The sequence below is a fragment of the Ostrea edulis genome, chromosome 2, assembly GCF_947568905.1.
Source record: "Ostrea edulis chromosome 2, xbOstEdul1.1, whole genome shotgun sequence".
Lineage (NCBI taxonomy): Eukaryota > Metazoa > Mollusca > Bivalvia > Ostreida > Ostreidae > Ostrea > Ostrea edulis.
The window spans coordinates 29,043,494-29,069,981 of record NC_079165.1 but is presented as its reverse complement, the minus strand read 5'-3'; the positions used below and the strand labels follow the sequence as shown (position 1 = coordinate 29,069,981).

At 35.8% G+C, this 26,488-nt stretch overlaps 1 protein-coding gene and 1 long non-coding RNA gene across 7 annotated transcripts in view; one reads left to right on the top strand and one right to left on the bottom strand.

Annotated features, from left to right (window-relative positions):
* The window catches only part of LOC125681323 (uncharacterized), an 8,483-nt gene extending 7,039 nt beyond the window's left edge, over window positions 1–1,444 (bottom strand). For 4 of the 6 annotated variants that reach the window (XR_008799859.1, XR_007372226.2, XR_008799861.1 and 1 more), the window contains exon 1: window positions 200–1,021. This is a non-coding gene — a long non-coding RNA (uncharacterized LOC125681323). Of the gene's footprint in view, window positions 1–199; window positions 1,022–1,285 lie in introns of those variants that run through there. The other 2 variants (XR_008799862.1, XR_008799860.1) reach the window with 2 other exon arrangements.
* A 354-nt stretch (window positions 1,445–1,798) lies between these two features.
* The window catches only part of LOC125681065 (ribonucleoside-diphosphate reductase large subunit-like), a 29,711-nt gene continuing 5,021 nt past the window's right edge, over window positions 1,799–26,488 (top strand). Inside the window, exons 1-14 of the mRNA XM_048920972.2 lie at window positions 1,799–1,921; window positions 7,767–7,855; window positions 7,961–8,138; window positions 11,943–12,043; window positions 12,320–12,496; window positions 13,960–14,045; window positions 15,419–15,560; window positions 16,211–16,294; window positions 17,205–17,446; window positions 18,580–18,781; window positions 19,079–19,228; window positions 19,517–19,738; window positions 21,341–21,417; window positions 25,600–25,735. Of these exons, the coding sequence (XP_048776929.1) occupies window positions 1,903–1,921; window positions 7,767–7,855; window positions 7,961–8,138; window positions 11,943–12,043; window positions 12,320–12,496; window positions 13,960–14,045; window positions 15,419–15,560; window positions 16,211–16,294; window positions 17,205–17,446; window positions 18,580–18,781; window positions 19,079–19,228; window positions 19,517–19,738; window positions 21,341–21,417; window positions 25,600–25,735 (1,905 nt within the window). The 5' untranslated portion in view covers window positions 1,799–1,902. The remainder of the gene's footprint in view (window positions 1,922–7,766; window positions 7,856–7,960; window positions 8,139–11,942; window positions 12,044–12,319; window positions 12,497–13,959; window positions 14,046–15,418; window positions 15,561–16,210; window positions 16,295–17,204; window positions 17,447–18,579; window positions 18,782–19,078; window positions 19,229–19,516; window positions 19,739–21,340; window positions 21,418–25,599; window positions 25,736–26,488) is intronic.

Genomic DNA, 26,488 nt, shown 5'->3' with positions numbered 1-26,488 from the left:
GTAGATGTGCATATTGGTGGGACAGGATGATCCAATTATTTTCCTTAAAGTTATAGTGGATCTAACAGGGGTGGAAGAACAGTGTCATTGTTACATAAGGGTCCAGTAAATGAAAAGACCCAGTCCCTATTGAAAATTCCCTTTAATTTAGATAACAGCTAAACTATAAGCTGATTTTCATGGTGTACAAAATGCATACCTTAAACTCTGGATATTTCAAGACAGTCCTCAAGGAAACTATTGTGAGGCAGTCCATCTTCTTGGAAGGCTGTAGTGATTGTCTTTTTTTTGTGTCTAGCTGAATTCTGCTGAAAGAATTTATTAGTCTCACTATCAACCTTGCCATGCATTAATTTTTTTAAAGACCACACCTGTAATCAAAATCAAAGCATTACTTGTTTCTAAATATATACATCAGTATCATCACCAACAAAGACAGCCTTGTCTTGAAACACAAGCTTAGTATAACATGAACCCAATCATTACAATTACCAATGTTTCAAATTTATTTATATTAACAGTCCTTGACCAGTCGAATTTGATCAATATTTTCATTAGTTTGTCACTATGAAGATACCGTAATTTTCCAACTCAGTCTCAGATAGACATACACGGAGAAAATTTGTGGCTGGATCGGGAATTGAACCTAGGGACCTCTGTGCAAGATTTTACCAGTTGGTGCCGTGACCACTCTTGTCCTGCCAGGGGTGAAATGAATCTGGGTTGTGTGTCTTCGACGGCAAAGACAAATTAAAGGGAGGAATTTAGTAGTTAGGGCTACACGGACCGTGGATATCGACCTGGATAGCTCAGTGGTTAGAGCACCTGACTAGTAATGTAGGGATCCTAGGTTCAACTCCTCGTCCAGCCAAATATTTTCTCCTCCCCTATACTGCATTCCGTGACGTAACTTGCGCAGTGTTAAGTTTATACGTGTATCAAATTAAAAATCTAGGCCCACTGGCCTTCATTGTGGAATGAATAGTAGGATTGTTACATATAATGTCCGAAATTACAAACGTTCACACAAAATACCAAAGATATGACCGAAATTAAAAATTATTGAAGTCAATGGAGGGACCAAAATTTTTAATGTGAATATGATAGTAGATGTCATGTATTACTGATGTCATTTTAGCTCCTCTCTCGGTAATTTTTGTCATTTTTTTTGGTAATTTCTGTAAATGGTACCGTAGTAGGCTAGTTTTGGTCATTCCTGCGCTGCGGAATGACTTACCACGTGCCCTGGCCTTGTGCTCGTTTAGCCTATATTGAATATACTTACCGATCTTGCAAAAATCTTTTGATTCCCGGGGAATATGGTACTAATATCTCATGTTTTATAAATTAATATACCTCGCGGACACTACTATTTCCGGCACCAACGGTCTCTTCGTAGATATGTTTGGTCTATCGTCCCGCTTTCCCATATTTGATATTTTCTATCTTTTTTTGCGCAAGAGTTAGCCTATACCGTGTAATTTCATTCCAAATGTACCTAGCCAAATTTGTCATGTAATTGGATATGTAAGGTATTTTATATCTATTAGAAAATATTTTATTAAGATTAATTTTTCGAATTTGAATATGGCGTATTATACGCCAACAATTATTCCGGAAATATATTATCTATTGGTGACGTTTCACCCAAGTAAGTATAATCTCGCGAGAATACCGCTTGTTTTCATCTGCCCGTGTAGCACATTCGATAAAATCAATCGGATCACGTGCTCGTCTTTTTCCGTAACCAGGTACGGAAATAGCCGAGTAGTTTCGATTGAGATAATATGTCGAGTGCGCGAGACATTCGAGGAGTTCCGATTGGAGAAGGCGCCAGAAATACGCGGGAGATATTGAAGTCGTCTTTGTATACACTTTGTTTCGTGGGTCCAAATTGAGAAGATGTACGTCCACAAAAGAGGTAATAAAACAACTTCTAAACTTTCTTTAAGCTTTACGTCATGCAATCTGCAAATACAATCCAAATGAGTGCTGTAAGGTTATAGATTTTATATCATATTCATGATATTGTCTGATTGTACCGTGAATAGTTAACAATTTCCAACTTGTTTATTTCATGTTTAGTTATAACAAACTAGCCAAATTACAGAAAAAGAGCAATCCTAATGTGTAATTTTATATTCAAAACACTGACCTGGCGGACCCATTTTGGCGCCCAATAGCTTTTTTATGAACATTGCTCTTGAGATCCTACAAAAGTGGTCTGTCCTTTAGAACGAGCAACGCCGATTGAATCATTAAACTTTCTTCTCGTAGATCTAACAGACTCTCCCCTCTACATTTTGTTTTTGTTTCTTGGGACTCGTTTTATCAGAGCAAGGATTTTTAGGTCGGTAAGGGAGCTGAAATATGCCTCATCCACGATCTTCCCCAATTTTTGCTTTAAACTGTTAGAATTCTCTTGCAACAAAAATCAATTGTAGGGTAGCCAATTGTTCATAAATTTCCTTCGGTCTCATCCGAAGGACCGTTCCATTTAGTCGCCTCTTACGACAGGCAAGGGGGTACTGAGGATCTATTCTAACCCGAATCCCCACGGAAAGTATAAATGTGCATGATAAGAACAATACTCCTCATAACATTCATATAGTGTAATATCCAAATTATCTGTGTACAACTTAATGATTGTGTATATAAGTATCATGGGTACGACTTGTTGAGTCGCAGTTCACTAGATAAACGTTTGAAAGTTGCACGTTTCGTCTCCTGTTTCTATACAAGAATATTACATGGTGTCAGAAGTGGGATTCAACTTCGGCTGAACATGGTCTTTGAGCCATTTGTAATGTGGCTCGAGTTTCTTCCTGTCTTCCGCGGACATGTCGGCCCATGTGTTGCTTATCTCGCGGCCCTTGTCCCTGACCCATAGTAGTAAGTACGTCACCTTTATCTCCTCGTCTCTGTCGTGTAGGGGTCCTTTGAAAATGAGGTCTACGTGAGAGTGAAATCAGGGATTTTCCACACCATTTTGGGAATGGGGCCTGGGCCTTTAGAATTGGGAATTTTAACGCCATTTTGTCCAAATTGGGAATTATAGAAATTCACAGTTTTACAACATATTTCTTAAAATACGCTTCTTTTTTTCAATAAAAAGATGGACATTTTCTTTTCATTCATAGAAGTTTTTCTTATCATAACATTCTGTTTTTCATTGCAATCAGGATTAAATGACACTTAAACCTATTTTTCAATGATGCATGGACTGACGGAACACCAGCTTTCAAATTTCCAAGTGACCCTAGCTTCTAGTTCTCAGATGTTTCTTCAAAATTGTCAGGAAGAGAAAATAGACAGCATTTTCCCCATTTTACTTGCAATTCATGGCTAATAATATTGTGTATTTATACTTTTGAATACTAGATGGATTTTTTTTTCAATTACAGTTGAATTATTATTAAATTTAGATTTAATCATGGAGTTTCAATTACATATTGTATTGCTTTGAAATTTTACATAAACAGCCTAACCATATATAAATTATTTTTCAAATCATGATCTAGTTCATCATGAAACTCTCTGTGATACTATCTATGCCAATATACTTGTTCAATCAGTAGGAAAAGCACCAGGCTTGGGAAGTTATATTTTCATATCCAATAAAATCATTTTGTAAAGTAAATATATCTCTAAATGTACATATGTTAATATTAATGATAAAAGTAAGCTAAATTTGAACTAATGCTGCTTTATACAATGCAGCATACAATATCACAATTTCTGGTGATTAGACTCTCCAAACGAAGTGTGCTGCTTCAAAGATTAAAACAATTATTTTCACACAAAATACACTGAAAATACATTCTAAATATATATGATATTTACCTAATAACTCTCAGATAGGTTAAGGAAGTGGGTACAATAAGCGAAGCAACAATATAGCACGTATTAAAGAAAAAAATGGAGGAAATTTGGATTTATCGAACAGTTGCCGATATTTCTGGAGTGTTTTATAAAATGAACTATGATGGTAGTGCTGCTGAATTATATTGAATCATTCCACTTTCCCTATGACAGTATTGCAAAACAAGACAATTTTTTATTTGACTTGAATTGGGAAATTTTGTAGACAAATTGGGAAAAAATACTACTATTTTGCATTGGGAATGGGGCCGAATTTCGGCCCCCTACAACTGGGTGGAAAATCCCTGGAAATTTATTCCACTGCTCTGGAAGATTTGTCGCTTCCCAGTCAATTTTGGGTGTTTGAACGCCTGTCAAATCCATAATCCCACTTCTGGCACCATGTAATATTCATTCAATTTGTCTTCTCATGTGATGTAGATACTCCGGCTAGTAAAACAAAGGTCAAGGGCCAGTCCACAAAGACCATGGGTCAGCCACTAAAGTCTACTGGTCAACCCGTTCTAGACACTAATAGAGTTTTGTCTGAATTTTCTGAAGTTTTTGAGGGCATTGGTCTATTCCCTGGGGAATGCACAATACAACACGGACCCTAGTGTCCATCCAGTCATTCACCCGCCACGGCGAGTACCTCTAGCACTGCAAGACAAGTTAAAGTCAGAGTTAGATCAGATGGAATCTCAAGGGATCATCTGTAAGGTTACTGAACCTACTGAATGGGTTAGCTCCTTAGTGGTAGTAGAAAAATCTAATGGTAAGTTGCGAGTTTGCCTTGACCCTAAAGATTTAAATAGGGCTATTCAGAGACCCCACTATCCAATAAAAACATTGGAAGAAGCTTTGCCCCATCTAACCAATGCTAGATTTTTCACTAAGATGCGAGGAGCGGATACTGGAATATCAAACTAGCAGATAAGTCATCTTATCTCACTACATTCAACACACCTTTTGGCAGGTATAGATACCTGAGGTTACCCTTTGGTCTCAAGTCATCACAAGATGAATTCCAAAGAAAAATAGATGAGTGTTTTGAAGGTCTTCCTGGAGTAGTAGTCCTGGTAGATGATATTTTAGTCCATGGTCAGTCGAGGGAAGAGCATGAAAGATGTCATTTCCCAACAGTCTTCCAATTTTTATACCATTCTTTAATCTACTGTCTAAATCAAATTATCATATTTAATTTTGAAAATGTTGATTTGTGAACATTCTTATACTTTAGTGTACTACTCACCAAATTTCTGAATAAGATGGAACTTTTTGTAAAGCAAGATAAGCTGAGGAATTGAATTTCGTATGTATTTTAAAGACAGTAATGCATCTTCTATTAGTTAGCTTGTGAGCATTATAATTTATAGCACGCTTTTATTCCAATCTTACACAGGTAGCTTCCCTTACGGTATTGCAGGACACATTACCTGTACATGCAAATTTCACTTAATTCACACCTTCCTGACCATAGGGGGACCAACCCTTTTCTTTGTAAACTGCTACAGTACCCGCAACGTTATTCTTGACATGATAAACGATATAACACGATACACGCACGATACGATAGGATACACGGTAAACCTGATAAACGATCTTCACGATAGACCTGATAAACGCAAAACACGATAAACGATCTTCACGATAAACGCAAAACCTGATAGAAATGTTGTAAATTTAGAAACACTTTAGACAGAACGAAAGTTTGATACGTACAAAATAATTTCATTATGTTGATAATAATATTGAAGGATTTCAATACTTAATATATACCTAAAGCATATAATGTAATTATCCACGGTTGTACGTTTATTTTTTTAAAATTCTATTTATGTTTTCTTTAACGTCATTACAGCTACATTGTAAAATCCGGAAGCTAAACTATATACGGTATTGAATTCATTATTAGATATCTATATGAATTTTCTCAGCCAATGATTCTAAAACGTATATTGTCACCTTGAATGTTTAATATATGAATCATAAATGGAGTGATTGATTTTTATCTTGCTTAACGTCTCGCTCAAGAATATTTCACTCATATGGAGACATCACCATGACCGGTGAAGAGCTTTTACATTTAGGCTTATGCTCGGCAATTACGGCCATTGAGTAGTGAGGGTTTTTTAGCGTGCCACACCTACCGTGACACGGGGCGTCTGTTTTTAAGGTCATCTCCGAGGACCCGTGGTATTCACACTTGATGCCGAGTGTTTAGCAATTAATCAGGGAATTAACAAAATGGAATATAATGTAGTGTTATCATGCTTCAATAGCTCTCTTATTCTGTTGTCTATTATCTTAGATATCAAATAAAACTAAGTAATATTTTGTGTGTAGCGAGGAGGGGGGTTATTTTGCATCAAGCTCCGAGTTCACCGCTCTTTCAACAACTACAATTATTTTCATAATGACCACTTTAAATTCAATCCACTGCACTACACCATATGCTCATATGTTAGATATTTCTACACTATGAGTGATAACTGATAGTCATAAGTAATTGGAACATATTCATATGAATTGATATTTTGTTAACAAAAAATAAATAAACTATTAAAAACATATACGAAACCCGGCTTGATTTAAAGTCGCAATTTAGAAACGCTTTCAATTAAATGTTTGTGTTTAGCATGTAAAAAATTCAAATAATCATCAAAACCGGCATTTCCAGTATCTACATGTACGACTATTGGTATATGTGTACATGTACATGTACAAATAAAAAAAACCCAACGATGACAGCTGAATCGTGCCCAATTGAGCAGAACTTTGGGAGATGCAATATACCCTTGCACTCTTTTAAAACTTAATCTTCTAAATGTGTGAAATACAATGCCCCTGAGAATGTTTACTGTCAAAACACGGGTGATACACAAAATCAGATAGATAAGAACGCGCACAAGTTCAGTAGTTGATATATATTAAGTTGAATACAGGTGAACAAAAGCCGAAGAAAAAGAACCATTATTAAAATATATGCAATAAACAATGTAATTTACTGATTTTTCCTTTCAGATGGGAACTTTCTATTTCTCTGTTAGTGTTAATTACAAATAATTGTTTCTAGACAAGGAACTGTTTATGAACTCCAGATGAAGGAGCTTTCAGTTTTATTGTCCTGGGTTTGCTCGACAAACCACTGCCTACTTTCCAGACAGAATGAAATTGCGATAAATTTTCACCCTCTCTGGATAGACATATAGCTCTTTTTCTGCTTTAAAATCAACAGCTTTATGTTCTCCTTCAAATATACTGTCTTTCCTCGATTCCTAAAAATAACTTCTTTAACAAAACGAATAAAGCTTTCAGAAAGTATCTTACTTTTTCATTAGATTTAATATACGATCCCGATAGTTTCCGAAGCTACACGATAAACGGAAAACCTGATACACGCAAAATACGATACACGATAGACCTGATAAACGCAAAACACGATAGAAAACGGAAAACCTGATACACGATAGGATACACGCACGATACGATAGGATACACGCACGGTAGAACACGATAGGAATGTCAAGAATAACGTTGCGGGTACTGTAAATAAACAAGATGGCCCTAGGTCTATTGTTCCTGTGCGACAGGGTCTCTACATGACATTCTGCACCAGCTCCGAGGCAGTTTGGATGCAAACATCTGAAATCAAGAAGGCATCACGATTTCTAAAATAAGAAATGTCCCGTGTCGCATTTGCAAAATTTCTATCACAATTTTTCCTGAAAAATAGCAAAAATGCGATGGTTAGCGCAAGTCTTGCAATTTTTTTTTTATCTACTTGACATCCAAAATGAGTTATACTGTGGTTTTGTAAGTAGTTCTTTATGAATGACCTGTATGTAGTGAGGCCTGAGGTGGTAGGTTTTGCTTTGATTTACGTGTGAAAGTTTGTTTTGTAGATGGAAGGCAGGAGAAGGTGATGTTTGACAAAATCACGTCCCGGATCCAGAAGCTGTGCTATGGATTACATTCGGATTTTGTTGACCCGGTATGTTTTCTGCAACTGTACAGTCCGGAATTAACCAACACTATATTATCCATAAAACTTAAAATATTAGGAGGAAATCAATAATTCTCATGCGTTGCTTTGTAGGCTGCAATAACTCTCAAGGTCATCAATGGTTTGTATCCAGGAGTGACCACTGTAGAGCTGGACAATCTAGCTGCCGAGACTGCTGCGACGATGACCACCAGACACCCCGACTACGCAATCCTCGCTGCCAGGATAGCGGTGTCCAATCTCCACAAGGAGACCAAGAAAGTTTTCAGTGGTGAGCTCTTGGGGTGGATAGCTTCACCAATAAATGGCACGGCGCCATGTTAGTTTGCTTTAGATTGAACACTATCATATGTTTTTAAATTACCGCCGCTAAGAGAGCGGCCATTGAAATTTAATCTATGATGTTACACCGTCGATTCCGGTTTATTTCTTCAGCAACACTAAACATGACAAATCACGAACATTTAAGATTTGGGTCCGTCTTTCGCAAGAGAGATTTGAAAAAAGAAAACATTCATTCGAGTCACAGACCAGGCAGACGGTACACTATGTTCTGAAACTCAACTTGTCATTACGCAAATGATGGATCCACAGTTTACATTAGTGATTCATACCATTTGATTTGATGCACCTATTACAAATTCTGGATTTTGGTTCAGTTTAGATTTTACATTCACCAAAACAACAAATGTGACGTCCGTGTGGTGTGCAAAACATGGAGTTTTATGCAACAGAGATTTGAATTATTTAGCATTTTCACCACTCAGATACCAACAAAATATGGTCCGTAAGATCATTGCAGTTTATCTTTACATGTCATTTAGCATTTCTATCAGCGCAGGAGTGAAATCAATACCGTATATGATGACAAAGATTAAATGTTTTGACAGTTAATATAAGAGAGAAGTAAATCATTAAAAGAGAGATTTTCAAAGACTCTCAATTGATAGAATTGTTGAAATTTGACATATAAATGAGAACAATAGCATATACATTTTAGATTGACTATAGATTTGTATAATCAAAAATTTTGCTGCTCATAGACTGTTAATGTTTTCTTTTTTCTATCAACGTTTTAATGTGCAGTTATGAATAGATATGATGTTTACAAATTACGACATATAATTATGCAAAATTTATCGTAATTCACCTTTGAATACGCCGGTTTCGAGATAAGTCCGAGTTATTTCCCTTTGGAGAACTCTCGTACTTAGTAAGGTGCAAAACAACTTGTTTACACGCAGGAGTGGGACATATATTCATCACTGCATAAGTGAATCTGCTCAGTAAGTTTATCATACGCAGTTTCATCATCTAATTTCGACTGGTACACAAACTAAGTAAATGATACATGTAAGTATTCAAGAAGTAATTAAATACTTGGAATTCTTATTATCTCACGTTATTTTGTTGCTCCTACCTATCATATCCAGGACATTGTTTGGAAATATGGCATTGTATTTATGTTTCCACTATAGTAAAACATTTCGTTTGATGGTATTTTATATTTCCTACATCAAGTATTTAAAAAGAAGTCGGTCATTATAAATTTTATCATCTTTCTCCTTGACTGTAGTACCACTCTGTCCCACCTAAGCATTCAAAGTTCCACTAAATGCACCTCCTACATAGGAGAGCTCTAATCTCGAAACTGGCGTATTAGAACGCTTTACCCAATATAGTATTGCATTGTGTGACGACATGATTGAATGAGATGATTGCACAGTTTGCATGACCTATTTGATGTAATACAACAAGAGTTTTGTAGCTCTCTGAATAAATATTATGACGGAACAAAGAGCTACAGATCCACCTCGTATAAAACCTTCAATTTACGGGGCACAGAAAGCTGTGCACGGTTGAGGCCTGATATCGGTGTACACAAGAATACAACTTTTTATGCCCCCAAGATCGAAGATCGGGGGGGCATATTGTTTTTGTCCTGTCATTCTGTCTGAAACTTTGACCTTGCTAATAACTTTTGAACAATAAGTAATAGAGCTTTGATATTTCACATGAGTATTCCTTGTGATAAGACCTTTCCGTGGGTACCAACATTTTTGACCCCGTGACATGGGCCTTGGGAGTTTGACCTACTTTTTGAAAACTTTAACCTTGCTAATAACTTTTGAACAATAAGAGATAGAGCTTTGATATTTCACATGAGTATTCCTTGTGACAAGACCTTTTCGTGGGTACCAACATTTTTGACCCCGTGACGTTGACCTTGGAGTTTGACCTACTTTTTGAAAAATTTTAACCTTGCTAATAACTTTTGAACAGTATTAAAGTGATAGAGTTTGATATTTCACATGAGTATTCCTTGTGACAAGACCTTTCCGTGGGTACCAACATTTGTGACCCTGACCTTGGAATTTGACCTACTTTTTGAAAACTTTAACCTTGCTAATAACTTATAAAATAGTAAGAGATAGAGCTTTGATATTTCACATGAGTATTCCTTGTGACAAGACCTTTCCGTTGGTATTGAACCTTTTGACCTTGACATTTGACCTACTTTTAATTTAATTTAATTTTTTACATTGGTCATAACTTCTAAATGGTAAATATTAGAGCTTTCATATTGTACATGAGCATTTCTTTTGACAAGATCTTTCTATTGGTACCAAGATATTTGCCCTTGTGACCTTGGCCGTCTTCGGAATTGGCCATTATCGGGGGCATTTGTGTTTCACAAACACATCTTGTTCTCTTTCTTCCTTTGAAGTTTGTTTCCATCTGATAGTCATGTTTTCAAATGCCGACTACTCCTGTATAAAGGACTTTGGGTGGACTTATACATTTGGACCAATGAGAGTTTGTTGCATTTCGCAATTGTGTTACAAACAGATTCAATTGTGTCGTCACACAACGCAATACTATCTTCCAAAGTGTTCTAATTCAAAGGTGAATTGCAATAAATAAAGTATGCTTTTTATATTATTTTTTTCTCCTGACCGACCCTAATTTTTTTTTTTTAATTCTGTAAACCAATAAATTAAAACTGGTGTAATTAAAAATAAAACATCAGTTAATTAAACTTTAGTTATGTGCATTTTTTTCACGGTATTTTTGCTTTATATTCCCAAAGTTATAATTTCAAACTCAATATTTCTTCTCATTCTCTGCCATCTTGAACACTTGATGCTCCCACTAAAGGCAGGAGTAAACTTCTCCAACCCGTGTTGAACACTAGTGTCATGAAATACATGTTTTATTTACAACTCTAGCAACTCGTGTAACACTTTCAATCAAGCGTGCCCCAGGAATCGTCATAGGCTCATTCGAGAATAACACACACACTGCCATGATCTGTACTTTTGATTTAATACCGGAAATGAAGATTTTAGTTAACTCGTACGTTTCAGACTAAGTAAATTACGATGTCGGTGGTCTATTTTTCGGCAAGTGAATTGGGAATTATTAGTCTCAAAATTGGGGAAAATCAAGCATTGGGAATAGTACCGTTTATCGGTACCAATTATATAAGGGGGGGGGGTGGGTAGCTAAATGTACATTCAGGGTTTTCCAGTAAATTGTCGACTATCGTACATCGATAATTTATACAAGTTAAGGAGAAATTTTTATTTGTCTGATTGGACTGATTTGGCACAGATTTTATTAGTCCGAATTAAAATGTATTAGTCTGAGACGAACCTTAGTGTCGAACCCTGCAGTTTAAGAACGAAACTCGCAGATTTATCAATGATGCCCGAAATATTTCAGTTTACGAATGAAACTTGCAGTGTTTACAATAGTGCTTGTAATATTGCAGTTTAAGAACGAAACTCGCAGATTTATTAATGGTGCCCGAAATATTTCAGTTTACGAATGAAACTTGCAGTGTTTACAATAGTGCTTGTAATATTTCAGTTTAGGAACGAAACTCACAGTGATTATAATATAGTGCTTGTAATATTTCAGTTTAAGAACGAAACTTGCAGTGATTACAATATAGTGCTTGTAATATTTCAGTTTAGGAACGAAACTTGCAGTGATTACAATAGTGCTTGTGATAACTCATTTCAAGAACAAAAGTCGCAGTGATTACAGTATAGTGCTTGTAATATTTCAGAGGTGATGGATGATCTTTATAATTGGATCAACCCCAAAACCAACCAGCACTCCCCCATGATATCATCGGAGATCCACAGCATCATCATGAACAACGCTGATGTAAGTCACATGACCTAAGATTCAAAGCAATTTTTTCTTACCATAATCAAAATTTAGCAAGTGCTGACTGAATCTGTTGGCAAGGGGGGAGGGGGGGGGGGGACAATGGCATACTGGGTTATTTTGTACTCTGGAGAAACCAGGCATATTTGTCAATTTCTCTGCCAGTAGGTATCATTTTCATTGTTGAACAAGTAAAAACTAAAAAAAATTATATGCATCAAGATTTTACGATGTCTTTTATTTTCATTTATATTTGAACATTTTCTGTTTCAGCGATTGAATTCAGCATTGATATATGATCGGGACTTTAACTACCAATATTTTGGATTTAAAACTTTGGAAAGATCTTACCTGTTGAGAATAAACGGGAAAGTGGCCGAGAGGCCTCAACACATGCTGATGAGAGTTTCTGTGGGGATCCATCATCATGACATTGACAGTGCCATTGAGGTGAGATTGAAAGAATGAAAATAACCAGTCGCGTTTAAGATTGGCATGTCTAAAAGCTTAAAAATGGACCGAATGTTCTAGAGATGTTCTACAAATTTTGTAAATGAAGAAAAATTTTACAATGAAACTTGAAAACATCATTTGTTAATAGTTTTTAAATCTGTGGATAAAATCTTCAAAAACAGTTCAATTTATTAGAAAGAAAAAGGTTATTGGACAAATGTATTTTAAAAAGAAATCGAAATGAAATGACCAAAATTCAATTTACAAATTCAACCAAGCCCAATCAGAATTGCAAAAAAGTAGTTATTGAGAACATTGTAATAAGTGAAAGCTACATGCCCATGATATAAAATAATTTGCAAATTAAATGAATTTATAAAGAAAACTGATTCTTGATGAAAAGGCTATAAAATTAGCACGCAATATGATTATTTGATAGGGTTGCAATGGGTACCCAAAATAACCGAAAACTGCGGGTCGTGTTGTTCAAGTCGGGTTCAGTTCCATTTTTCCGTATTTCGGTTTGGGTCCAGTTTTTACAATAGCATCATTTTTAGAAATCCGTTTATACGAAATGTTTTCAAAATCCTCAAAGGTGCCTGTATTTTGATCAATTGTTAAATGATGGCATTGTGGACAAAACTGTAAACAATGCCAGTATGTAAGACGTATTGAAAATACGCCACAGGATCAACATCATCAATGACAAAACATTGAAAGCATGGATGGAAACGAGTAGAAGTGACAATGCTGTTTCTAGTACCATGGATGTCGAGTCTAAACCAGTCTATGTCTGCGAGTAATTATTGTAACAAAATACAATAAATGTTTTTGATTTTAACTGTATCTTATATTTTTAAAATAGTTATATAAATCCAAACCAAAATACCCGAAGCTGAAGTAAAAAAAAATTAAACGAAAGTTTTTATTATTTAATTAATGTCTATCAGTTTTGATCAGGATTGATACGATACGTTTCTCTGGTTTTGAGTCCGTAAATAATGTGACGAATCAGGGTAATTTTATTATGCTTTTTTAATGTCATAAACGTAAATTCTGACCTTTCAGTTTTTATTGTTCTGTCCACCAGTTTATTTCAAAGGGTCATTATGGCCCTTGGTTTTCAGAGTAGCGTTAACCCTGTGCCTAGTGGACAGCTTCAGCCAAAAATAATAGTTTTGTTTCTGCTACCATTGGAGACAAAATTACAGCAGTTTGGTAAGATGTGAATCGTATTTCTTTCTCGAACTTTTAGAGTACTCTAAGTAGCACTCTGGGACTTGGATCTCACCTTGAAAATAAATAGTAGGGTTGGTCAAATTAGCTTAAACAGTGGTTTATTTTAGGCCTGTCACATGAATCGTGTCAAAGGTCACTCCTGCTACAATAATGTTGATAATCAACCTACTTTAGATTCCCATATTTAAGCTTGTTAATTGTTTAATTTGGTTTGAATTCAGACATACAACCTGCTATCAGAAAAGTGGTTCACCCATGCTTCTCCTACGCTGTTTAACGCTGGAACAAACCGACCACAGCTGTCAAGGTACACAACTCTTGTCATTTCCATTGTAGTGCTCACTGTCTGTCTGTTTCTCCTCTCTCTCTCAATCTTAAGAAAGTGGATCGACTTCAGTACATAGATGTTTATATGTTGGATTTGTATTCTACATTTAGAATTTTTATAAGAAAGCGTGTAGAGTAGGATGCTCAACAGTCTAACTTAGGTAGACTGAATTTAGTGTAGATTTAAGTATTGTTTTCAGACAACCGCTGGTGATAACTCAGTAAAACGTTCACTTTGTAACCGGGAGGTCGTGAGTTCGAGCCCCGCTTATGCCATGGCTGCGTCAAACATAAGACGTTGAAATAGGTAGTGATTGCTCCTTTGTCCGATTGGACAAGAGCTTTTTTATGTAAAGAAGTCTCCAAACAATTTTGTGAAAAGTTTATCGGTAGTTGAGTCGGAAGTACCTGTGTAATGCATGGAAAATGAACTTCGATCCCGATATCAATTGTTATGTAAATTAGCTGAGTCAAACTCAATCGGGATTGGTGTTCACTTATTGCGTACTACTTTCAATCATCCATGGATCTTACGAAGTCATTGATTCAAAACAGGAAGTCTAGATAAAATTTTGTTTTATGCGTTTGTTATTTTTTATCAAGAGAATAAGATAAAAAAAATCAATCAAGCCGGTATAAAAATAGACTATATATTAAGTAAATTAAATACAGTTTTCAAGTTGGCAATTTTAGATCCTTTTTTGAAAATTTTTCGGACAAGTGAAGTTGAAGTTTGGACAAGTAAATATCTTTGTCCTTTGTCTGTATGTACAAGTATGAAAAAAAGTTAATGTTGAGCCCTGAAATCATGGATTTTTCAGACATGACCTTAAAAACGGAGATGCCGTGTTGCTACAGGCATTGATACCATAGAGAAGCTACGCGTAGAGAAGCCTCACTGCTATGGCCCTGAGTGCTACGCGTAGAGAAGCCTGAGTGCTACGCGTAGGTCGAAGTTTGTGGTACTTCACCTGCAGCTGGTGACATCTCGATATCATTGAAAAATTCTCGACAACAAATAATCAATATCTATGGGACATTTGGATTAATAAATAATTTTGTAGGCAGGATTTTTTTTTTTAAGATGAGAAAATATTTCTGAATAGAGCTTAAACTGAATTTTAATGGGAAATGGATATAACTCCATAATAAAGTTCAGACTTTGAAATAAAATAGATTTTGGAGATAAAAAAAAAAATTAGGGAGGGGGGGGCCTTTTTTTAAATAGGTTTTGACAATAGGAACTGATAAGTACATGTATTTGAAATTTAGCCTTTTTGAAAAGTAATTCATCAATCTTGAAAGAAATGAGAAATATATTTGTAACGATTAAATTAAATTTATTTATTGTAGCTGTTTTCTGCTGACAATGCACTCGGACAGTATAGAAGGAATTTATGATACCTTAAAACAATGTGCGTTGATTTCTAAATCTGCGGGGGGCATCGGACTGAATGTTCACTGTATTCGATCCACGGGAAGCTATATTGCTGGGGTGAGTAATAAAGTAATGATTTTACACATCTAACCCAAAACAGTCTCATATCAGATATCTAATTTTACACATCTAACCCAAAATAGTCTACTTTTATACATCTTACCCAAAACAGTTTACTTGTACACATCTAACCCAAAAACAGTCTACTTTTACACATCTAACCCAAAACAGTTTACTTGTACACATCTAACCCAAAACAGTTTACCTTTACACATTTAACCCCAAAACAGTCTACTTTTACACATCTAACCCAAAACAGTCTACTGCTACACATCTAACCTAAAACAGTTTACTTTTACACATCTAACCCAAAACAGTCTACTGCTACACATCTTACACAAAACAGTCTACTGCTACACATCTTACACAAAACAGTCTCGTATCAGATATCTACTTTTGACAAAATTGAAGTATACATTTGACTTTCCAGTACATTTAAATGGAGATTTAGAATTCTTTTTACATACAACATGTATTTGTAATTTCCTATATTTATACACTCTCAGAACCGTGGTAGTTTAACTTACCAGATCAATGATTATAGTGTACTATATAGTTACAATGACAGGTCACTGGTAGTTTGTTAAAATTGAAATCAGTATTGTTATTTTGAGATTTTATTGAACACCTTTTTGTTTTCACCACAGACTAATGGAACGTCTAACGGATTGTTACCGATGCTGAGGGTGTACAACAACACAGCTAGATACGTGGATCAAGGAGGAAATAAGGTGGGCTTACTGATAGAATGCTGCTGGTCTGTACAATGCTTACTGATAGAATGCTGCTAGTCTGTACAATGCTTACTGATAGAATGTTGCTAGTCCGTACAATGCTTACTGATAGAATGCTGTTGGTCCGTACAATGCTTACTGATAGAATGCTGCTAGTCCGTACAATGCTTACTGATAGAATGCTGTTAGTCTGTACAATGCTTACTGATAGAATGCTGTTAGTCCGTACAATGCTTACTGATAGAATGCTGCTAGTCCGTACAATGCTTACTGATAGAATGCTGCTAGTCTGTACAATGCTTACTGATAGAATGCTGCTGGTCTGTACAATGCTTACTGATAGAATGCTGCTGGTCTGTACAATGCTTACTGATAGAATGCTGCTAGTCTGTACAATGCTTACCAATAGAATGCTGTTGGTCCGTTCAATGCTTACTGATAGAATGCTGCTAGTCCGTACAATGCTTACTGATACAATGCTTCTAGTCCGTACAATGCTTACTGATAGAATACTGTTAGTCCGTACAATGCTTACTGATAGAATGCTGCTAGTCTGTACAATGCTTACTGATAGAATGCTGTTAGTCCGTACAATGCTTACTGATAGAATGCTGCTAGTCTGCACACACACACCCTCTCCCCGTTCAACCACTAATAAAAGAAATGAACAACAGTTGTACTAACTCCAGCCCTCAGAAAGAAATTTTTTCGGATAGTTGCCAAAGATGTGGAATCTTAAAGTGGTAATATTTGACAGCGACTGGGCTTTTGCTATTGAATAAGAGCCCTGTGCTATTGTTTTATAGAAACCGGGGGCTTTTGCTATTTAATTAGAGCTCTCTGGTAATGTTTTACGGAGACCGGGGGCTTTTGCTATTTGATTAGAGCCCTGTGATATGTTTTACAGAGACCCGGGGCTTTCGCTATTTACTTGGAGCCCTGGCACATGGACGTTTTCCAATTCCTGGACTGTAAGAAGAATACTGGGAAGGAAGAACAGCGGGCCAGGGATTTGTTCTACGCCCTGTGGATCCCGGATCTCTTCATGAAGAGGGTGGAGAAGAACGAGGATTGGACTCTAATGGACCCTCATGAGTGTCGAGGACTACACGACTGCTGGGGAGAGGAGTTTGAAAACTTGTACCAAAAGTAGGTCATGTTTTTGAAATTCTGTGTTTAGGAGTGATAATACTTTTCTGCTTTCAAATTAGGCTTAAAATAAAAGTTGATTTGTTTGAAATACTCCGACCGACCCGTGAAATTAGCCCCTACCGGATCATTTTTTCAGCACTTGCAAATTTTGATTAATTTTTTTTTATTTTTTTTTTTTTTTTGCTCCCTGGAAAGTAGACATTCTTTGAATTAGTTTTAAACTTCATGCCATTTTTTTTTTTATTTGGACTAGTTGTTTTACAGAATTTTTGTTGTCAAAATGTCCTTTCGACGTCTTTCGGTTCTACTTTCACTATTATGACCATTATCTACCAACAAGATAGAGCTAGAAGCTACGAACTCCTCCATTGAGGCCTTATCATATTTGTGTACAAAAGTTTGAAAGCCATGTTATTTAAATTAAAAATCATGCGGGATAGCGCACCAAAATTATGGTGGACCACGAGTGTGTTCAAGGTGATGGTCTATATTTCTGAAAAAGCACGCATATTTTGATATGGGATTATTTAAATGTTATGACGATTTAATATGTGAAAGGCACCTCTACTTTGCTCTTAAACTGAGACACACAAATGGAACACGATCGTCACAACAAATTGAATGATGCAGGGAATTTGGCATTAAAATTATATTGGGCAATATTAAAACTTGCATGATGAAATTGTCTTCATCATGCAATTCACTTGGATATTCATGGATAACATTGAAGTGTTTAAGTGATTACTATTATGAATGTCAAACCACAAATAGAAGAATCAATCAGTGGTAATAAAAAGGGGTGTTAATTTATATATTAAAAAAGGTCCTCATTTGGGATGAATATAAAACGTCCTGAGAAAATTTCAGGAGATATTGGAAGATTTACGCGTACAATGTGTACAAAATGAGTGTTCTAAACTTTATTCTATCTGGCAGCATTATGATTAGTCCATTCCATTATGTTTATTAATTTTCCAGTAGTCCATCGGACTACTGGTAACGGATATCATGCTAGTCTGGGGCAAAATTTACTAGCCTCAAGCTACTGGACTAGTGTTGGTATCAAACCCTGGGGAGTCAGAAATAGTTTATCTTATAGCAAATTGTTATTTCTGTGGTACCTTTTACAGATACGAACAAGAGGGCAAAGGAAGGAAAACGATAAAAGCTCAGCAGCTGTGGTACGCGATCATTGAGTCGCAGACAGAGACCGGTACCCCATACATGTTGTACAAGGATCACTGTAACAGGAAGTCCAACCAACAGAATCTGGGAACCATCAAATGTAGCAACCTGTGTACAGAGATCGTGGAATACAGCAGTCCTGACGAGGTATGGATGTGTTCTCAATGTAATCAAATGTAGCAACCTGTGTACAGAGATCGTGGAATACAGCAGTCCTGACGAGGTGTAAAATTCTAATGTTTTATGATATGGACCTTGATTCTTTCATACACGAAGTAGAACTGAACGACACCCAACCCATGACAAGAGTCCTCATGAACATGCTTATATGATATCTAAATGATAATTGTAAAGAGAAAATAAACATTAGAATTCCTTTTGCCATGTATTTATACTGAATTTTAATGTTGCTAATGATAAGATTGTAATTCTGTTATCTTGCAGGTTGCTGTGTGTAATTTGGCATCCATTGCTCTCAACATGTACGTCAAGCCAGACAAGACATATGACTTTGAGAAACTCAAAAGTGTCACCAAAGTCATCGTCAGAAACCTGAATAAAATCATTGATGTCAACTACTACCCGGTACCAGAGGTCAGTGTGAAAGATAATAAATAGTAATCACTGGAAATTAAGGGGGAGTATAATAGACATCATTTGAAATTACAGGGGAGGGGGACCCCAGATCCAATCTCAATATGACGTAATAAAGTTGACAAGATCGGCTTCTTTACTTGGGTACAGGACCATCTCTGCTCATTTTATCTGGAGCACCAATTTCATGTTGTATTACGAAAAGATATGTACAAATCAGCAATTCACCCAGTTAAAGGTTAGATCAATGGCTTTGTTTGTTCACCAAGTCTTGATATTGTGATTTAGGCCAAACGATCCAACATGAGACATCGTCCAATCGGAATTGGTGTTCAGGGCCTAGCCGACGCCTTCATTCTGATGAGGTTCCCGTTCGAAAGTGAGGAGGCACAGTTACTAAACATTCACATTTTCGAGACGATTTACTACGCAGCACTGGAAGCGAGTTGTGAGTTGGCGGAACGTGATGGAACGTACGAGACGTATCCAGGAAGTCCAATCAGCAAGGGGGTAAGTTCAGGGCTTGTTATTGACTACATTGACACGAACAAGAGCTCCATACAACTGTTACATTGACACGGACGAGAGCTCCATACAACTGTTAAATTTATAATTTATATTCAAGTTGATCTCGGTACAGTCTGATATGGGTGAATTATGTATGGGCTGTTAACACCAAGTCTGGGGAGGGGGGTGAATTAGAGACTGTAAACATAGAAAGTGCATCATGATATTAACAAGTAATGAGAAAAAATTTCTATTAATGCATATACATGTAGGTCAGAAATGATCCGCCCCACCCCTTCATAATATGATGCGTATTGCAATACTTGAGCCATAATTTCAATTTTCAATGCGATTCATTTGTTAGAAGATACAAATGAGAATCATTAATGTTAAAGAAAAAATTTCTATCTGAAGATTCAGTCACAAAATTCAAACCGCTGAACCATAAGAAGCCAGTAGTTTAAATTGTTTAACTTTATTGCCTAATCGCTAACAACTTCTGAATGTTTTATCGCTCGTGTATATGAGAATAGTTAGTATAGGTTGATTTCGATGTACGATATATTTAATGGCACCAATTGTATTTAAGATAGCGATTCCAAAGATCTAGGCATTGAATCAAACGTTGAATTGAGCATTTTTGGTTGTTGTCCGTCGCCGTGCGTTAACAATTGAACATTTTTTAACTCCTTGATAACTGCTATTCCAATTCTCTTCAAAAGTGATATTAAACATCTTTGGGACAAGGGGGACATGAATTGTAAATTTGAGGACTCCTGCATCCATTGGGCCCTAGGGGTGGGACAAAAACTTGACAAAAATTGACCAGATTTCAAAATCTTCTCTACAACTGCACATGTGTAAGAAAAATTAGATGCATAGAGTTGTAGAACAGGAAGGCCTCTACCAAAATCGTGAATTTCATGATCCCAGGGGTAGGGGTTCTGACCCCACTGGCCAGGTCGGAGCCAAACTTAGTATATAGTGTTTATATGTAAAACACTCAAATAACATCTTCTTTAGAGCTATTGATACTAGATTGAAACTAAATGGATATTTAGAAAGAGCAGGTAGTCCTTTACCAAAATTGTAAATTTAATGATCCCAGGGGTAGGGGTTTTTGTATCAGTGTGGGGCCAAAATGGTCTGTTATTAAATGTGCAAAAAATAGAAATTTTTAACTTCTTCTTGATAACTACCATTCCAATTCTTTTCAAATTTAGTCTCAAGCATCTTTGGAACAAGAAAGACGTAAATTTTAAATTTCAGGATTCCTGCACTCTTAGGAGTGGTGCAAAAACTGCCCAAAATTGACCAGTTTTCAAAAAATTTCTACACCTGCATATTTTAAAGAAAAATTAAATGCATAGTGATATAGAGCAGGAAGGCCACTACCAAAATTATAACTGTTGTCTTGCTTACTGCCAATCTATATTCTGCAAGTGAAAGTTGAGTTTAATGAAAAATTTGCAAGGAAAGCTTTTAAAAAATGTATCGTAACAAACCCCGTGAAGATGCTTAGTTTCCTCTATAATGAAAATTTGACAATGCAGGAAGTAATTGATTTACAGTAATATTATTCATACAGAAATAAATTGTTTGTAGATCTTGCAACCTGACATGTGGAATGTAGTACCTACCAACCTTCAAGACTGGAATTCATTACGTGAAAAAATCAAAAAGTGAGTCAAACATATGTTCCAGATGAATAAATATCAATTGAAGTCAATTTCATTTTTTTAAAAAACAGTTTATTTATCAAATAAATAAATTGTGTCGTAAACTGCCATTTTTTTGTGTTGACATCAGTGATTTTTGGGGGGCTAAAATGCCACCGATATTCAGCTGTTTCCCCTCACTAAAATTAGCTATTTTTTCCCCAATTATATATATATGTTTTTCCCAATTTCAAATCTAGGGAAATTAGGCCATTTAAAAAAATGGTTACCGTATATATCTGACAGAGTAAATACGTTTTTTTAGCTCACCTGAGCTGAAAGCTCAAGTGAGCTTTTCTGATCACCCGTATTCCGGCGTCCGTCTGTAAACTTTTCACATTTTCAACTTCTTCTCAACAACCACAGGGCCAATTTCAACCAAAGTTGGCACAACACATTCTTAGGTAAAGGGAATTCTAAATTGTTAAAATAAAGGGCCAGGCCACCTTCCAAGGGGAGATAATCAAGAAAAGGTAAAAATAGGGTAGGGTCATTAAAAAATCTTCTTCTCAAGAACCACTGGACCAGAAAAGATGAAATTTATAGATAAGCTTTATTAGGTAGTGCAGATTCTAAATTGTTAAAATCATGGCCCCCGGGGGTCGGATGGGGCCACAATAGGGGGTCAAAGTTTTACATACAAATATATAGGAGAAATCTTTAAAAATCTTCTTCCCAAGAACCACTGAGCCAGAAAAGCTGAGATTTATATGAAAGCTTCCTTATATAATGCAGATTCTAAATTGTTAAAATCATGGCCCCCGGGGGTCGGATGGGGCCACAATTGGGGATCAAAGTTTTACATACAAATACATAGGAAAAATCTTTAAAAATCTTCTTCCGAAGAACCACTGAGCCAGAAAAGCTGAGATTTATATGAAAGCTTCCTGATATAGTACAGATTCTAAATTGTTAAAATCATGGCCCCCGGGGATCAGATGGGGCCACAATAGGGGTCAAAGGTTTTTTTTTTGGGGGGGGGGGTGGGGGTTGGATATAGTGCAGATTCAAGTTTGTGAAAATCATGAACCCTGGGGATTGGATGGGGCCTCAAGGAGGCATCAAAGTTTTACATACAAATTTATAGGAAAAATCTTTTGAAATCTTCTTCTCAAGAACCACTGAGCCAGAAAAGCTGAGATTTATATGAAAGCTTCCTGATATAGTGCAGATTATAAATTGTTAAGATCATGGCCCCCGGGGGGTCGGATGGGGCACAATAGGGGGTCAAAGTTTTACATACTATAGGAAAAATCTTTAAAAATCTTCTTCCCAGAACCACTAAGCCAGAAAAGCTGAGATTTATATGAAAGCTTTCTGATATAGTGCAGATTCAGGTTTGTTAAAATCATGGCCCCCTGGGGTAGGATGGGGCCACAATAGGGGATCAAAGTTTTACATACAAATATATAGGAAAAATCTTCTTCTCAAGAACCATTGGGCCAAAGAAGTTCACATTTACATGAAAGCTTTCTGACATAGTGTAGATTCAAGTTTGCAAAAACCATGGCCTCCAGGGGTAGGTTTGGGGCCATAATAGGGACTACGGTTTTACATGCAAATAGATATGGAAAATCTTCTGATATGGACCAAGGTGACTCAGGTGAGCGATGTGGCCCATGGGCCTCTTGTTCTTCAGTTTTATTCTCCAAACCACTGCACATGCACAAGGTTTTGTAAAGAATATGAAAAACAATAGAGGCATCCATATAAGCAGATATGCAGCGAAGTATATAGCTTCCAGATGCACATTAAGCCATATTGTTTACAAGTTAGTTTGACCACCATTTTTGTAGGGTTGAGGCTAATAACAGGAAGTGGCCAACAGTATAGGGTTTTACTAAAATTCAAAAAATACAAAACAGGAGAGACATTCTGGAAACTTGATTATTAATATAATATTAACAAGATTATGGGTACAAATGCTGGTGAATTAATAATTTATTATTTTCTTTATGAAATTAGACAATAAGTATTTCTTAGAAAAAGTAAATAATATATATACAAGGTGTGACTTCCAATACATATTTAATGTTAAATATTGATTTATTTTATGATTTTAAATCAGATCTGAAATAAATCTCAAAAAAATTGTTATTTGATTATTTTATGCATCTTTACCATTTCAATTTACTATGAATGATTTTTCCCAATTTGAGGAAAATGTCGCTAATTTTACCCAATTCAAAAGGAGGGGTGGTAGTTTGAAAAACAAAAAAAATCACTGGACATGTGTGGGAATGTCTATATTCAAATACAACTTGTCATCAAGGAAAAATGTCCCAAGAGACAAAAAAGGAAAAGGTTGGGAAGAAACAAAGCAGGGTTTATGAAATAGAAATTTTAAAAAATGGTTGTGGAATGAGATAATTTTATTGTAAATGAACTAAAGAATTTCCGTGCCGGGTAGAATTTAAAGAAACAGAAAATGTGTTTGAAAATAAAAGCATCAAATTGAGTGACGAGACTAAAGATGTTTTTGAGACAATTAAATACGTTTTAGTTCAAACTTAACCTTTGTCATTTGAATTAAGTATTTAAATATGGAGATACTATCAGTTATTTCTGGAAAGTTGGTCAGGCCTAGTGGATGTAAGGTCAGGTCTAGTAAAAATCATTTGAAGTAGCTCGACTGGTCTAGTGCTCAAACAAGTAAATGTCAAACCCTGGTTTATTACATGATTAGTTAATATAGAACATTTGACTACCAGTGAGCTGATCCCATGATGCATGTTATGTACTAGTTTACTAATATAGAACATTTGACTACTAGTAAGCTAATCCCTTTCAGATGGAAAACGGTTCAGTGTGCTGTTTTTGTGTTGTTTCTGTTTGTTAGTTAGGAGTTGATTGGGTTATTTTCCATCTGACACCTCTACACGGAATATGCCATTGTATTCGGAATGGTACAAGAGCATAATGTACAGTATATATACATATATAAACATGTACAAATGTAATGTACCAAGTTTGATACACCTTAAATATGAAGGAAAAAAACTTAATTTTAACAGTTTTTGATCTTTTGGACCAAGGTCTTTTAAGGTCGTTTTGGAAAGGTCAAGGTCACTGAGAACATATACCTTATAATTATAAGGAAAAAGTGCCTTATATCAGAAGTGTTTAAACGCATATTGATCATATATCACACAAATAAGTAATAGGGAAATGGTTTTCAGACAAATGCAGGGGTCTAGAATTACGCTTTCCCGTTGCCCGGGGCAAGTGCAATGTCGTCTCGGGGAAACGGACCTAGAGTTATAGCTTAACTGCACGGAAAAGTAATAAATTTGGGAATAAATGTTTATTCAGATCAATTAAATCTAAACCTGACCATGTTAGATTATCATTACAACTACAAGACTATCACATCTTGTTAGTTTATCAAAGCTAGTGCTCATTTCACTACCGGTAGTATCATTGCTTAACTAATATCAAAATCAATCCAGATAACCCGCAGAATTCCGGAATGACTTCTGGCACAAACGGGGTATGAATGTGAATACTTTGCTTCTAATTGTTATTAAATGACTTGATATTTCAGCAGAATAATTAAATTTACAAACAATTATGATCTCTTGTGATTTTTATGAAAGAAAACTATCAAATAACAACTATTTTAAAAAATGCAAAGTTGTCTTGTTTTCTGCTGGAGTTTAATTTTCAATATCAATTTCTTGTTTAATGAAAATGTGAAGGAAAAAAATATGAAAAATTGCAATTTGGTTCTGCTAAAAATAAAAAAGGTGCTAGTGCTGGAAATAAGAAAGAGGCAGAGAGGGGTAATGAAGACAAGAATGAAACTGAAAGTAAACAAGAGAAAGAAAATATCTATGAAAAAAATATTTTTATTTTTGGGCAAGTTAATTTTTAATTTGGGCAAGTGGATTTCTAGGTAGTATTTACCCATGGGCAAGCGACTGTAAAAAATAATTCTAGATCCCTGCAAATGTCATTCGAGGTCATTTTGTAAAGGTCAACGTCGCTCAACAGTCAACATACACCTTACATGTATATATGGAAAAGAAATCTTCATTTCAACTGTTATCGATCATTGTGCGAGTCATTCGTAATATGGAGTAGTTCCTTAGTTAGATGCATTTCGGGGAGAATCCATCAGTTTTATTGATATTCTTATTATTGTAGACATGGTGTTAGAAACAGCTTGTTATTGGCCCCCATGCCTACAGCCTCCACTGCACAGATTCTAGGTAACAATGAATCGATAGAGGCTTACACCAGTAACATATACTCCAGGAGAGTTTTGTCCGGGGAGTTCCAGGTAAGACTTGTAAAATCTAGATAACCTACAGGTAGTACAAATGCCCACCGAGTTCATGTAACTCGCATCCTGATTGAGATGTTTTGAATAAACTGATTGTCGATTGTGACGCATGCATATATATAAATGCATTAACCAATAAAAACATTTCCCTAGAGTTAGTTATTCTTAGTTATAAATAGTTAAACTGTGGACCAATTGAAACGTTTCTTTTTAGTTATAAAAAGTTAAGCTGTGGACCAATTGAAACATTTCTTCTTGGTTATAAATAGTTAAACTGTGGACCAATTGAAACGTTTCCCTAGAGTTAGTTACACGTAGTTAGGCCAATTCAACTTGATTGATTATCATCCCTGCCCGCCCCGAATTTTTTTTATTTTGCGAAACTTGTGATTTCCAGAAAATTTTCATATCCGACTCCGGTATTTACACTTCTTGTTTACATTTCCGGTATAGCAACATGAAAAGCCATGTGAAGAAAATAGATATAGTTTTCTTAATTTCTACGGTCTTACGGGCGTAAATGAAAGAAAGGGATTTATGTTCTTCATATCTTGAAGAAGTTTCGTGTGATTTTGTGTTTGAAATTGAAGCTTAGCCTTGATCTTGTCTGTGAAACAAGCATAGATTGATATCTGTCTTGCATTAAATGATGCACATCTGTTGTCAAAAACTCGTTTGTCATTAATATTTTTCTCAGAAATTAAAAAATAAAATGCTCCCACCCTCCCCATAATTTTTGTTGATCCTGGA